Genomic DNA, 12,169 nt, shown 5'->3' with positions numbered 1-12,169 from the left:
GGCAAACTACCGCGAGGAAGAGCCGAGTTATGTTCCAGTGGGAACTGGAGAAGTTATATGCAATGACGCACGTTCGCAAGTCCAGAATCAATTCATTGAGGTTCAAACTCAAGTTACGTCTATTGCTGGAGCACCTGCCAGTGAATTACGACACTCTCAAAGGATCAGGACGTCCCCAGGCTGAATTAGACAGGGTTGAAATTTTTTTATATTATTAAATATTGTAAATATTTAAATTTTATTCAAATGTGCTAATTAAGAGCCTAATTAGGAACCTAAAGGATGTGGTAGCATGCCCCTTTAAAGGGGTGGATGTTCAGAGGGTTATGTGACCCGTTCAGCCAATCAGGTTTGTCATGATATACACATCAGTATATGATGGTGCAGAGACACACACTGACTGACACACTGCAAGACCAATCAACACACACAACACAGCAGCCAATCACCAGTTAGGGCACGCTCACTATAAAGCCAGAGGGCACTAGTTTTCCCACTGATTCGGGATGCAGCCTCTGAGATGGACAGAGCTCACAGCTAATAGCACAAACCTTCACCATGTGCTAACAGTTTAGACTGGTCAGGATAGGCATAGGTCTTCAGTTAATCTAACATAGTGTCGACCCACAGTGCAAGTATGTTCAACAGTGTTGCACTATTTCAAATTTTGGTAGCCTGTCTACGTTACTGCTAAGGTAAACACAGTGTCCACAGATCAACATCAAGGTTGGAGTGCATGAATGCTGGGGCTGAACGCTGGTTTTCCTAGCCGGTCGAGAAATTGGAGTCAAAATCATCGGTATCATAGAATTTACATTGAGTCTGCACTGGCCCTTGGAAAGAGCACCCTACCTAAGCCCACACCACCACCCTATCCCTGTATCCCAGTAACCCCACTCACCCCAATCCAACCCAACATTTTTGGACACTGAAGGCAATTTGGCATGACCAATCCACCTAACCTGCATATCTTTGGACTGTTGGAGGAAACCAGAGCACCCGGAGGAAACCCATGTACACACAGGGAGGATGTGCAGACTCCGCTCAGACAGTGACCCAAGCCGGGAATTGAACATGGGACCCTGGAGCTGTTAAGCAAATGTGCTAACCACTGTGCTACAGTGCCCCCATCTGTACATGATTATATTGTTAATCAATAAGAGTGGCACAATGGTTAGCAGTGCTGCCCCAAGGCGCCAAGGACCCAGGCTTAATTCTGACCTTGCGAGACTGTGTGGGGTTTGTAGGTTCTTCCCGTGTCGGCGTGGATTTCCTCGGGTGTTCTGGTTTCCTCCCTCAGTCCAAAGATGTGCAGGTTAGGTGTATTAGTCATGCTAAATTGCCCCTTAGTGCCCAAAGATGTGCAGGTTAGGTGTATTAGTCATGCTAAATTGCCCCTTAGTGCCCAAAGATGTGCAGGTTAGGTTACAGAGATAGGGTGAGAGAATGGCCCCGGTGGGTGCTCTTTTGGAGGGTTTGTGCAGACTCGATGGGCCAAATGGCCTCCTTCTTCACCGAGGGAGTCTATGATTCTATGAAATAGTTCTATAGCTACTCTGCTTGGTGGTCGTCACTCCTTCCAAGGAGTGACGACCACCAAACGAAGAACCACAGCTGGTGATGCTAGACTATTATGCCAAAATAAATTTCTTTTCCCTACATTTACAGATTCACCTCGGATTTCATATGGATGTACTTGACATTGGAGGTGGTTTTCCTGGCTCTAGAGACGATAAAGTTATCTTTGAAGAGGTAAAATTCAAGGAATTTAAATCAACATCAAGGATGCATTAATATTGTTTTATTAATGTTTGGAATTCAATGTAGTGAACACATAGGGAAGAATTTGGTGTGACACAAACAAGTCAAAGAACTATGCAAGCTACTTTTGTGCATCTGATAATACCTGACCTGTTGAGTATTTCCAACGTTTTTACTTTGAATTCCGGTCCCAGCGACTAGTATTTTGCGTCAGTAAACCATTTTGCTTGATGGACCACATTAAGTCAGGGTACCTGGTTGCTATTGCACAGAGTACCCAGCATCAAGAAAGGCATTGGATTCGGACACAACAAAAGCACACACAGCCCAGTTGATCCTCTGAAGTCCTCCTTGCCAAAACAAATATAAAATACCGCTGATGCTGAAAATCTGACAGAAAAGCAAAAACTGCGGGAAATACTCCGTCCGTCTGGCAGCAGAAGCACAAAGTTATTGTGTCAGGTTAAAGAATTTTCTTATTGGACCTGAAAAGTAATTTTGTTTATCTGTCCACACACACTGCCTCTACTGCTTATTAAGAAGTCTTACAACACCAGGTTAAAGTCCAACATGTTTGTTTCAAACACTAGCCTTCGGAGCACTGCTCCTTCCTCAGGTGACAAACAAATTAACAAACCTGTTGGACTTTTACCTGGTGTTGTAAGTCTTCTTACTGTGCTCATGCCAGTCCAACGCCGGCGTCTCCACATCATCATCTCCTCACTATCATCTGGGGATCTGTGCTAAAATTGGGAATGCCAGCCCACAGACCCATCAAGCAACAGCTTGACAGTTATGCTCATAGAATCATATGGTTCACCGACCTTCCAACCTCCTCCTCCATCAGCGTCAGCAGAGTTCACAGCCGAACGGTAAACAGTCGAGAGGCTGCAGTCCTGGAAGCACTCAACATTGTCTCTGGACCTGATGAAATCTCATGGCATCAGGTCAAATTTGGGCAAGAAAATCTCCTACCAATTGCACCTACTACCCCTCAACTGATGATTCACTGCTCCTCCATGTTTAACATCATTTAGAAGAGGTGCTGAGGGTACCACGGGTACAGAATGTAGGTACAGAATGTACTTTGAGTGGTGTCTTCAGTGTCCCAAAGTCAAGAGTGATTGATTTTGCACCACTACTGACTGAGCTGGTACAGTTCAGAAGGACATATCTTCTAGACTGGGCCTGCGATAGGTGGCGAGAGGACTAACATGAAGAAAACACCCTCCTTGATCCTGACCTCACTGGTCTATCTGAAGCTGCTACATCTGTCCATGGAAGTAGTGGTAGCAATCATGTTTTATTGCAATTGTATAGGGTAACTGTGAGGCCACACCAAGTATTGTGTGCAGTTTTGGTGTCCTTTTCTGAGGAAGGATGTTCTTGCTATGGAGAGAGTGCAGCAAAGGTTTACCCGGCTGATTCCAGGATGGCGGCACTAAGTCGGTTAGGATTATATTCATTGGAATTTAGAAGAGTTTGGGGGGACCTCAGAAATTCATAAAAATCTAATAGTATTAGACCGGGTCGATTCAGGAAGAACGTTCCTGATGGTGGTGGAATCCAGAATGAGGGGGTCATAGTTTGAGGACAAGGGGTAAACCTTTTGGACTGAGGTGAGGAGAAATTTCTTCACCCAGAGAGTGGCGAATCTGTGGAATTCACTCCCACTAAAAGTAGTTGAAGCGAAAACATTGTCTAATTTCAAGAAGGAATTAGATATTGCTCTTGGGGCTAAAGGAATCAAGGGATATTGGGGGAGGTGGGTTCAGGATATTGAACTTGATGATCAGCCATGATCATAATGATTGGCAGAGCAGGCAGAAGGGCCGAATGGCCTCCTCCTACTTCTATTTTCTATGTATGTTTGTATGTATCTGAACGACATGTTCTGCCCAATGGAGCTGGTTTGAGTAATGACACTTTGTGTTGTATGTTTTGACTGGAAATACTCACGTTGGATTATGTAACATGAGCTTGTTAAAGACAACTAGCTGATAATTCTCCCTACAGATGCTGAGATTTAGCAGCATTTCCTCCTTTGATAACTGATTATTCTGTTGTTTCAACTGATAACTGCATTTAAGTAACTAAAGAAAGTAGAACAGGGTGGTTTAACAGTAGGCAGAATCTATACATACTTCAGCAAAGGTAAATCAATATTGTAAACCTACAGCCGCGCTCTGTCATTCATTCTGGTATTGTTTGTGAGATGGAAAGTCTGTCTAATGATTGCTCATCTGACCACAGCATGTTACATGTCAGAACAGATTCAAGAAATGTCAGTTCTGGTGTGAAAAGCGGTGCAAATGCTGCCGGTACTGTCTGCAGGAACTATTGTGGAATATTGAGCCTGTTTCACGATTCTTTTTCATCATGTGAATCATGCCGTGTTCATGGTAGCCTCCTGCTGATTTGCTCGCCCAGGGACAACTTAATTTTTGCAATCAGTGGTGAGCTCCATATTTCCGCATTTCACAGAGGGAGCCCTGACCAGATTGTTGGATGGTGTGCAGCAGGTGAGGGATGCCCTCTATCCACGGTCGCACAGACAACCGTCCAGCAAGGTGACCGCCCCCACCTTGGAGGCAGTGGTGCGGACGGGGCCGTAGCACCTCAAAAAGATGTATAATCTTCTTTCCACAGCCAGAGTAAATTTGCCACCTCCAGTCTCTCACTGCATCCCCTCGCACCCCCTCGCATCTCCAAGGTGATCTTTAAGCCAGCCACTTCACGGGTTGCCAGCACTTGTCACAAGGCCCGCTTTACTCCCCCCCCCTCCCCCCCCTACGCCCCCAATCTCCATGGTCTCCCCCAATATCTACACTGTTCCTCACATCCCTTTCCAACCCACTCCTATGGAATGCGGTCAACGTTGAGGGTGGCGTCCATAGTGGCGACTTTGGCGCAGGACATGCACTCTATGGCAGGGTTGTCCACTTCACGGCTCAGCTCATGACCTCCTTGGCTGAGGCCATGAGCTCCATATTTCAGGGCATCAACTGCATGGTGCAGGCAGGAGTGGAAATCCACGTGTGCATGCACCAGAGGGTGGGAGAGTTTCTGGATCTCACTTCAGCTGTCTCTCTATCCCATGGAGAGAAGGGAAGGGAAGAGGATCGGCAGGAACGCAACTTGGAGCCTTCCACCCAGGGGACTCTGGGGGTGTCCAGACCATCTGATACTCCTTCCTGCAAGCGACACACTTCCGGCCCAGCACACTGAGGAGGGCAGCACTGCAACACCCGTGATGCCCCAAGGTAGGCCTGGACCCTTAAGATTCAGGTACCCTAATGGATGCCTGCCAAGATCATCTCAGGCAACAGGGCGCGGAAGGCAGCAGCCCACCTCAACCTCAGCTGTAGATCTTGGGGATACACCGAGATGTGTTGTGACTATGAGGAAGAGTGCAAAACTGCAGACACCCACTGGGCGCAGGTGAACCAAGGCACAAGTTGAGATAGGTCACCATTGTAATATTGCTCTTGCATTCATCACTTTGTTCACTTGGTGCTTCATCCCTGTGGAGTGTGAAAATGGCAACACGATATCTCTCCCACCTCCCACACTGATGACTCTGTAAAGGTGTGCTGCTGCTGGCTTAGCATACCCCCAGCATCAATGCTCAGGCCTCTCATCTCTGCCACTCTTCTCCAGTGATGAGGAGGCCACGGACTGACAAAGTGTAGAGCGGCTGCTTACCTCGGATGTTAGTTGGAGGAAAACACCAGGATCCCTGACCTCTGAGGGGGCTGCAGCAGATGAGAGGTCATGCAGTGTCTCTGAACCCCTTGATAAGACCATTCAGTTACAGAACATGTTCAGCTCTCTGTCAGACAGGAGCCAGACAGATCGCGAAGGATGAGAGGAATATCATTAGCGCTGAATGCACGTCATCATCATTCTCCCGCCAATGGCTTTAGCGCCCTGCCCATGAACATGGGCACCATCATGTGAACCTGCTGCTGGCACCACAGTACTGATAAGATGTCACACCCCGACAGTGGGAGAGCTCTTCACCCACATCATCCCCAAATCAAGAGGTGTGTGGTGTCCCTTGCTCTTTGGTCCATGCGGGCCCTGGCCTTTGCCTGAGGTCCATTCTCCTCCTCCTTTGCATGTTGTGCCTTGCTGCCCCTCTTGAACTCCTCATCCGAGGAGATATGATATTTCCCCATCCCTCCCTGGCCCAGATGGTCTCCCCTCTTCAGCGCCAAGTTGTGGAGGGCACAGCAGATGACAATTATGCGGTTCATCCGCATTGTATTGGAGGGCACACCTGTATTGGAGGGCACACCCCAAAATGGCCACGGCGCCAGAACTGCATTTCCAGCAGACCTATTACCCGCTTGACCAGCACGCGCATTGGCACATGAAACTTGTTGTACCAAGTCTCTGCAGACATTTGTGGCCTCCAGACTGGCATCATCAGCCACCACCTGAGTGGGGATCTCTGTCACAAGGAGCCATCCCTCCAGTCGCTGCTCTCCCTAAAAATGTCAGGGATCTGCAAGGGGTCTAAGAATTAAATATCATGGTCGTTCCCCGGGAAACGGGCACACACCTGCATTATGTGGATCATGTCATCCCAAACAAGTTGGGAGTGGAATGTTCATGAATGGCACTGCAGGATGTCATGGAGACCGCAGGACCACATAGGTGCAGTTTATCAAATCCTGCACTTGGGGCATGCCCGTTAAGTGGGCAAAGCCCCTGGCTCGCCTACTTCCGGTCCAAGTTTATATACATGTGGGCCCTTGCATAAAAGGGCATCTGTTACTCCTTATGCATTTGTGTGTGGCTGACTGGGAAATATCACACAGGTCACCTGTGCTGCCCTGAAACGAGCCGCCTGCCTAGAAGATCAGAACGGTGGTACCGTTAAGGACCATGGGCAGCGGGTGTCCTTCTATTCCATGTGCTGCCAACTCTTACAGATCCGTCCCCAGGACATAACGCAGTCTTCTCCACCGCTGAAGCTCTGCAGGCAGGATGTTTGACATTGGAAGACCCTTCAACAGTAGTGTCTGCTATGAGGCTGCACCATCTCTGAAGCTGCACCCAGAACACCTATGGCCCAGCCTCCCCTTTGCAGGACGCTGGTCCTGTCCACACGCAGTAGAATATGAGTAGAATAGCCACACAACTGGCTCCATGAGTCTCCAGAATTCTGCACTCAGAAGCAGGCAGCACCACAGTGAGCGCTGAGGTTTCCTGACGGTGCCCTGACCGTCTGACTTACATACCTCTGGGACATTCACCCATGCACTTCCACTTTACTGAGTGCTTCTCCACCCAGCCTCACACCCTCCTCTCTCACACACTCCGCCACTTCTCCACAATTGTCCCTCTCAATTCCACTTGGATGAGGTGTGGGGACCCTCGTGAGTCTCAGTGACAACTTACCTCCTACCATAGTGGGCAGCACGGTAGCATAGTGGTTAGCATGATTGCTTCACAGCTTCAGGGTCCCAGGTTCGATTCCGGCTTGGGTCACTGTCTGTGTGGAGTCAGCACGTTCTCCCCGTGTGTGCGTGGGTTTCCTCCGGGTGCTCCGGTTTCCTCCCACAGTCCAAAGATGTGCAGGTTAGGTGGATTGTCCATTCTAAATACCCTTAGTGTCCAAAATTGCCCTTAGTGTTGGGTGGGGTTACTGGGTTATGGGGATGGGGTGGAGGTGTGGATTTGGGTAGGGTGCTCTTTCCAAGAGCCGGTGCAGATTTGATGGGCCGAATGGCCTCCTTCTGCACTGTGACGTCTATGAAAAATACCATTCCCACACCCTCCCCCTACTCTGGCATTAGGTGAATGAGCAGCTGAGAGGATGCATGGGACCAGCATCTGCATCCTATTGGGGGACCTCAAGGTCAGGGTCACGACCTTGAATGGGGTGAGTGATGAGAGACATCATCATCATACCTTGCACATCAGTGACGTTGGTGTAATGTTAATGCCTGTATGAGCATTGGAGTTCAGTGTTTGGGGCCAACATTCCAACTATTTAGTCGAACATAAATAACCAACTAAACAAGATCAAATGGACTGAGGGACAAATTAAAGGGACTGTCCCAAATGGAAACTGCTATAAACAAAAATGAATCACAAAGGAAACTTAAGGCATTAAATCAAAATGTGATTAATGGGGGCAATAAAGCACCCCAGCCCCTGTGCTGCCCAAAGGGAATGGAAGGTTTCAAGGGTGCCCATGGACACCGTATGCTCCCTCTCCAGGGGCACCCGGCCGCAAACGTAGCCGTGGAAGAGGGGCAGACAGTCAGGTCAGAGAACCCCCTCAAATGTCCGCTGCCTGGACCTGTTGATGCAAAGCTTTTCTAGGCCCAGGAGCAGTTCACGAGAGGTCCTCCTCCCGACCCACCCCTCTCAGCACCAGGGGCCTATAGATTAAGAGCTTGGGACTGAAGTGCAAACAAAACATCAGCAACAGGTTTGTTAAATAACAAACAGGGAGTATGGCCTACTACAACCCATATAAATGTGGTCCAAGGACTCCACAAAAAAGGTAAGTATCTTGTGAGTCCGTGAACCAGTGCATTCTACGGTTATATGGACACCCTCTGCCCCAGGGCCCCGATGTTAAAGCGGAGGACTCCTCCTCCATAGAGGGACTTTCACTGGGGACCTCCTCCGCCGGACAGCAACAAGGCATGTCCAGGCAAGAGCAAGGAATTGAAGGGTGTGCACCAGCAGCCCACACAGGAAACCTCTCAGTGCAATGCGAAAGGGCATGGGGGGCATTTCCGCAAGGTGGCTCAGGCTGTGGGGCTCCAGAGCCCAAGGGGTGCTGGGCCTTGAGGCCAATGTGGAACTCCGTCCGAGCAGGGGTTTGCTCTGAGGGCAGTCCACTGTGCCTCCTGAGACCACAAAGGCAGTCAGGTCCGAGCACGAGTATTGTCAGGTCTTGGTTGGCATCGGTCACACGCTGGATAGACACCGCCGCATGTCGCTCTAACCCGTGGGTTAACATCCAGCCCACACCACCCCCACCCAGCACATACCTCCACCCCACCCCTGATCCTTGTCACCCTGGTAGTGTATCCCCCTGCCAGCCACCGGAAGTGGTATTGGTGGAGGTACGGATTCGTGAGCAGTTGTTCCCTGACGACAGGCGTTACTCCAGACTGGGGAGAACTGCCACGCGAGACGACCATGTTCCAGTCTTTGAGAAGGTCCTGGTAAAAGACGGCAATTCCTGTAAAGGGTTGCGAAGGCCTGTCTGGTTCACAACAGGAGTTATATGTCGCAGTTCAGGCCATGCACCTGGCAAAAGAAATACGTTGCTAGGGCACATAATCCAGGAGGGGGATTGACCTAAAGGTATCTCTGCCGAGTCTGAAGGTGGAAGGTCGCCACCTGGGTGTCAAGGGATGCCAGCGTCAGACCACACTCCCCAAGCAGGAAACTCACAATCTCAGCAGTGTCCCAGTGCAGTCTTTTGTGCCATGACAGTCTTCACCTGAACAATGTTGGGACCAGTGTTTCCAGAAAATTGTATAACCAGGGTGGAAGATATGGCTTTGAACTAATTACTGGGGAGAAGGAATCATGTGAGAAGGATTGTCGTGTTACAGACACCAGACCAGATACTGTGCCAGAACCGCAACATTTGTTTGCTCTTAAGACTGCGCAGAAAGATCAATTTGTTATTGAATGAGAAATAGGGCTTTTTTATTTTTACAATAAAAAATGTTATAACAAAAGAAAAACAATATTTAAAAATTTAAACTTCAAACCTAACAAGAACAGCTTATATGTACATCTTAACCCTAACACAAGATTTCCCATTAAGCAGCACGCGAAATGAACATACAGCTCTCAACTCCACCTACACAGATGGCAAAATTATACTTGTGTTACAGAACATATTTCAGCTAGTAGTGAGGCTCTTTCAGACCCCGTCCAAAAGCCTGTCTCTGTGGTAGTTTTTTCATGGCCTCTCCCAATTGTTCTCCAAATCCTTCTGCCCCCACCTATTAAACCATGATTTGTTTGTTTCTCAGAGCTCTGCCCAGCCCCTCAAATATGGTTCTGTCCAGACGTACCCAGACTTGAACTCATTGCTATCTGTACTTATCATTACTCACTCCCGTTTACACAAAAGAACAGGGCCATGCTAAGAAAATGCATCTAACCTCCTATTTATGGACAAAAGAGGCCATCATTCTTGTGTCCCGAAGGACAATGGATCTTGAGTGAATCACCCTGGCTGATCAGGGGTGTTTATTCCCATTAACATATTTAAGTCTGAATGGGACAATGTAGCTCAGACTAGATGTGGGTATATACCTCTCACTCAGTTCTAGTAGTTTTATCCTCAGGCTATTAACCACTAAATTGCCCAGTACATCTTCGATCCAATTTCTTAACATCTCCCAGTCATCACAGTAGTAAAGTAAAGGGAAACAACAAAGTAATATAACAGGGCAGCAATTTGAATAATGGTTACCAGAGAGTGACAAGAAGGGACAGAACATACAATCAGAACAGTGCACCAGCAAATACAGAAATTGGGAAAATGGTAAACAATACTGAGTTTAAGGTGATGTATCTGCATTTTTAACAAAAGGAATGAATTGGTAGCACAGATAGAGATGAATATATATGACCTCATAGATATTACAGTGAAACGTGACCAAGGCTGAAACTTAAATGTTGAACAGTATTTGACATATCGGAAGCAGGGAAAAGGTGGCAGGGTAAATCTGTTTATTAAGGATGGCATTAGTTCAGTACTGAGAGATAACCTTGGCCTGAAAGATCAGGATGTAGAAACAGTTTATGTAGAGATGAGAAAAAGAGAAGGTAAAAGGTCACTTGTGGGAGTAGTTTATAGGCCGCCTAACAATTGTTACATCTTGATTCATGCTCGGAACTTGGATGTGGCTGCGATAACGGAGACTTGGTTAAAAAAGGGACAGGACTGGCAGCTAAATATTCCAGGATATAGGTGATTTAGGTGAGACGGGGAGGAAGATAAAAGAGGTAAGGGAGTTGCAATACTGGTTAGAGAACATATTACAGCTGTTCAGAGGGAGGACACCTTGGAAGAATCAAGTGACGAGGTGTGGGTAGAACCCAAAAACAGGAAGGGGACAGTCACTATGATGGGGCTGTACTCCAGGCCTCTCAACAGCCCACAGGAAGTTGAAGAACAAATTTGTAAGCAGATTCTGGATAGATGCAGAAATAATAGGGTTGTTGTAGTGGGAGACTTTAATTTTCCTCATTTGACTGGAAATCCCTTAGGGCTAAGGGTCTGGATGGTGAGGAATTTGTTAAGAGTGTCTAGGAAGATTTTTTTGAAACAATATGTAGATAGTCCGACTAGAGAAGAGGCTATACTGGACCTAGTACTGGGGAACGAGCCCAACCAGGTCACCAAGGTGGCAGTGGGAGAACATGTGGTGAACAGTGACTGCAATTCCGTAAGCTTTCGGATACTCATGGAAAAGGAAAAGTGTTGTCCTTGGGTTAAGGTGCGAAGTTGGGGTAAGGCTAATTACTACCAGATTAGGCAGGATTTGGAGGCTGCTGTTTGGGAGAGGCTGTTTGAGGGTAAATCCACATTTGACATGTGGGAATCTTTTAAGGAGCAGTTGATGGGAGTACAGGACAGGTATGTGCCGATGAAAAGAAAAGGCAGGATTCAGGAACCGTGGATGGCCAGGGAAATTGCGAGTCTAGTCAGAAAGAAAAAGGATGCATTCATGAGGTCTCGGCAACTAAAACCAGTTGAAGTACATGAAGAATACAAGGAAAGTAGAAAAGAGCTCAAGCAGGGAGTTAGGAGGGCAAAAAGGGGTCACAAAATGTCCTTGGTAAACAGTATTAAGGAGAATACCAAGGCATTTTATATGTACATTAGGAACACGAGGGTAGAAGTTGGCCCACTCAAGGACAAAGGAGGGAAATTATGAGTAGAACCAAAGGAAGTAGATGAGATCCTTAACGAGTATTTTGCATTGGTATTCACAAAGGAGCGGGACAAGTTAATTGATGGTAAATACTTTAGAACGTTATTACGAGGGAGGAGGTTATGAAGAGAGATTGAATAAACTGGAACTGTTCTCCCTCAAGAGCCAGAGGCTGAGGGGTGACCTGACAGAAGTTTATAAAATTATGACGGGCATAGATAGGGTGAACAGTTGAATGCTTTTTCCCAGGGCGGAAATGATAATTATAAGGCGGCACAAGTTCAAGGTGAGGGGCAATAGGTTCAGTGGAGATGTGCAGAGGAAATTTTTTACACAGAGGGTGGTGGTGACCTGGAATGCACTGACAAGTGAGGTGGTTGAGGCAGATACGTTAGCGACCTTTAAGGGTTATCTGGATAGACATGTGAACAGACAGGGTATAGAAGGATATATGCAGTTGGTCGAGATAGGCC

The 12,169-nt window shown here is 47.6% G+C and overlaps 1 protein-coding gene across 1 annotated transcript in view; it reads left to right on the top strand.

Annotated features, from left to right (window-relative positions):
* LOC119966051 (ornithine decarboxylase 1-like) overlaps positions 1-12,169 on the top strand; it is a 100,256-nt gene that overhangs the window by 62,082 nt on the left and 26,005 nt on the right. The window contains exon 6 of the mRNA XM_038797215.1: positions 1,669-1,752. Coding sequence (XP_038653143.1) covers positions 1,669-1,752 — 84 coding nt within the window. The remainder of the gene's footprint in view (positions 1-1,668; positions 1,753-12,169) is intronic.

The sequence above is a fragment of the Scyliorhinus canicula genome, chromosome 5 (genome assembly GCF_902713615.1).
Source record: "Scyliorhinus canicula chromosome 5, sScyCan1.1, whole genome shotgun sequence".
Classification (NCBI taxonomy): domain Eukaryota; kingdom Metazoa; phylum Chordata; class Chondrichthyes; order Carcharhiniformes; family Scyliorhinidae; genus Scyliorhinus; species Scyliorhinus canicula.
The sequence above is the reverse complement of the archived record's forward strand: the minus strand, read 5'-3'. Positions and strand labels throughout refer to the sequence as shown.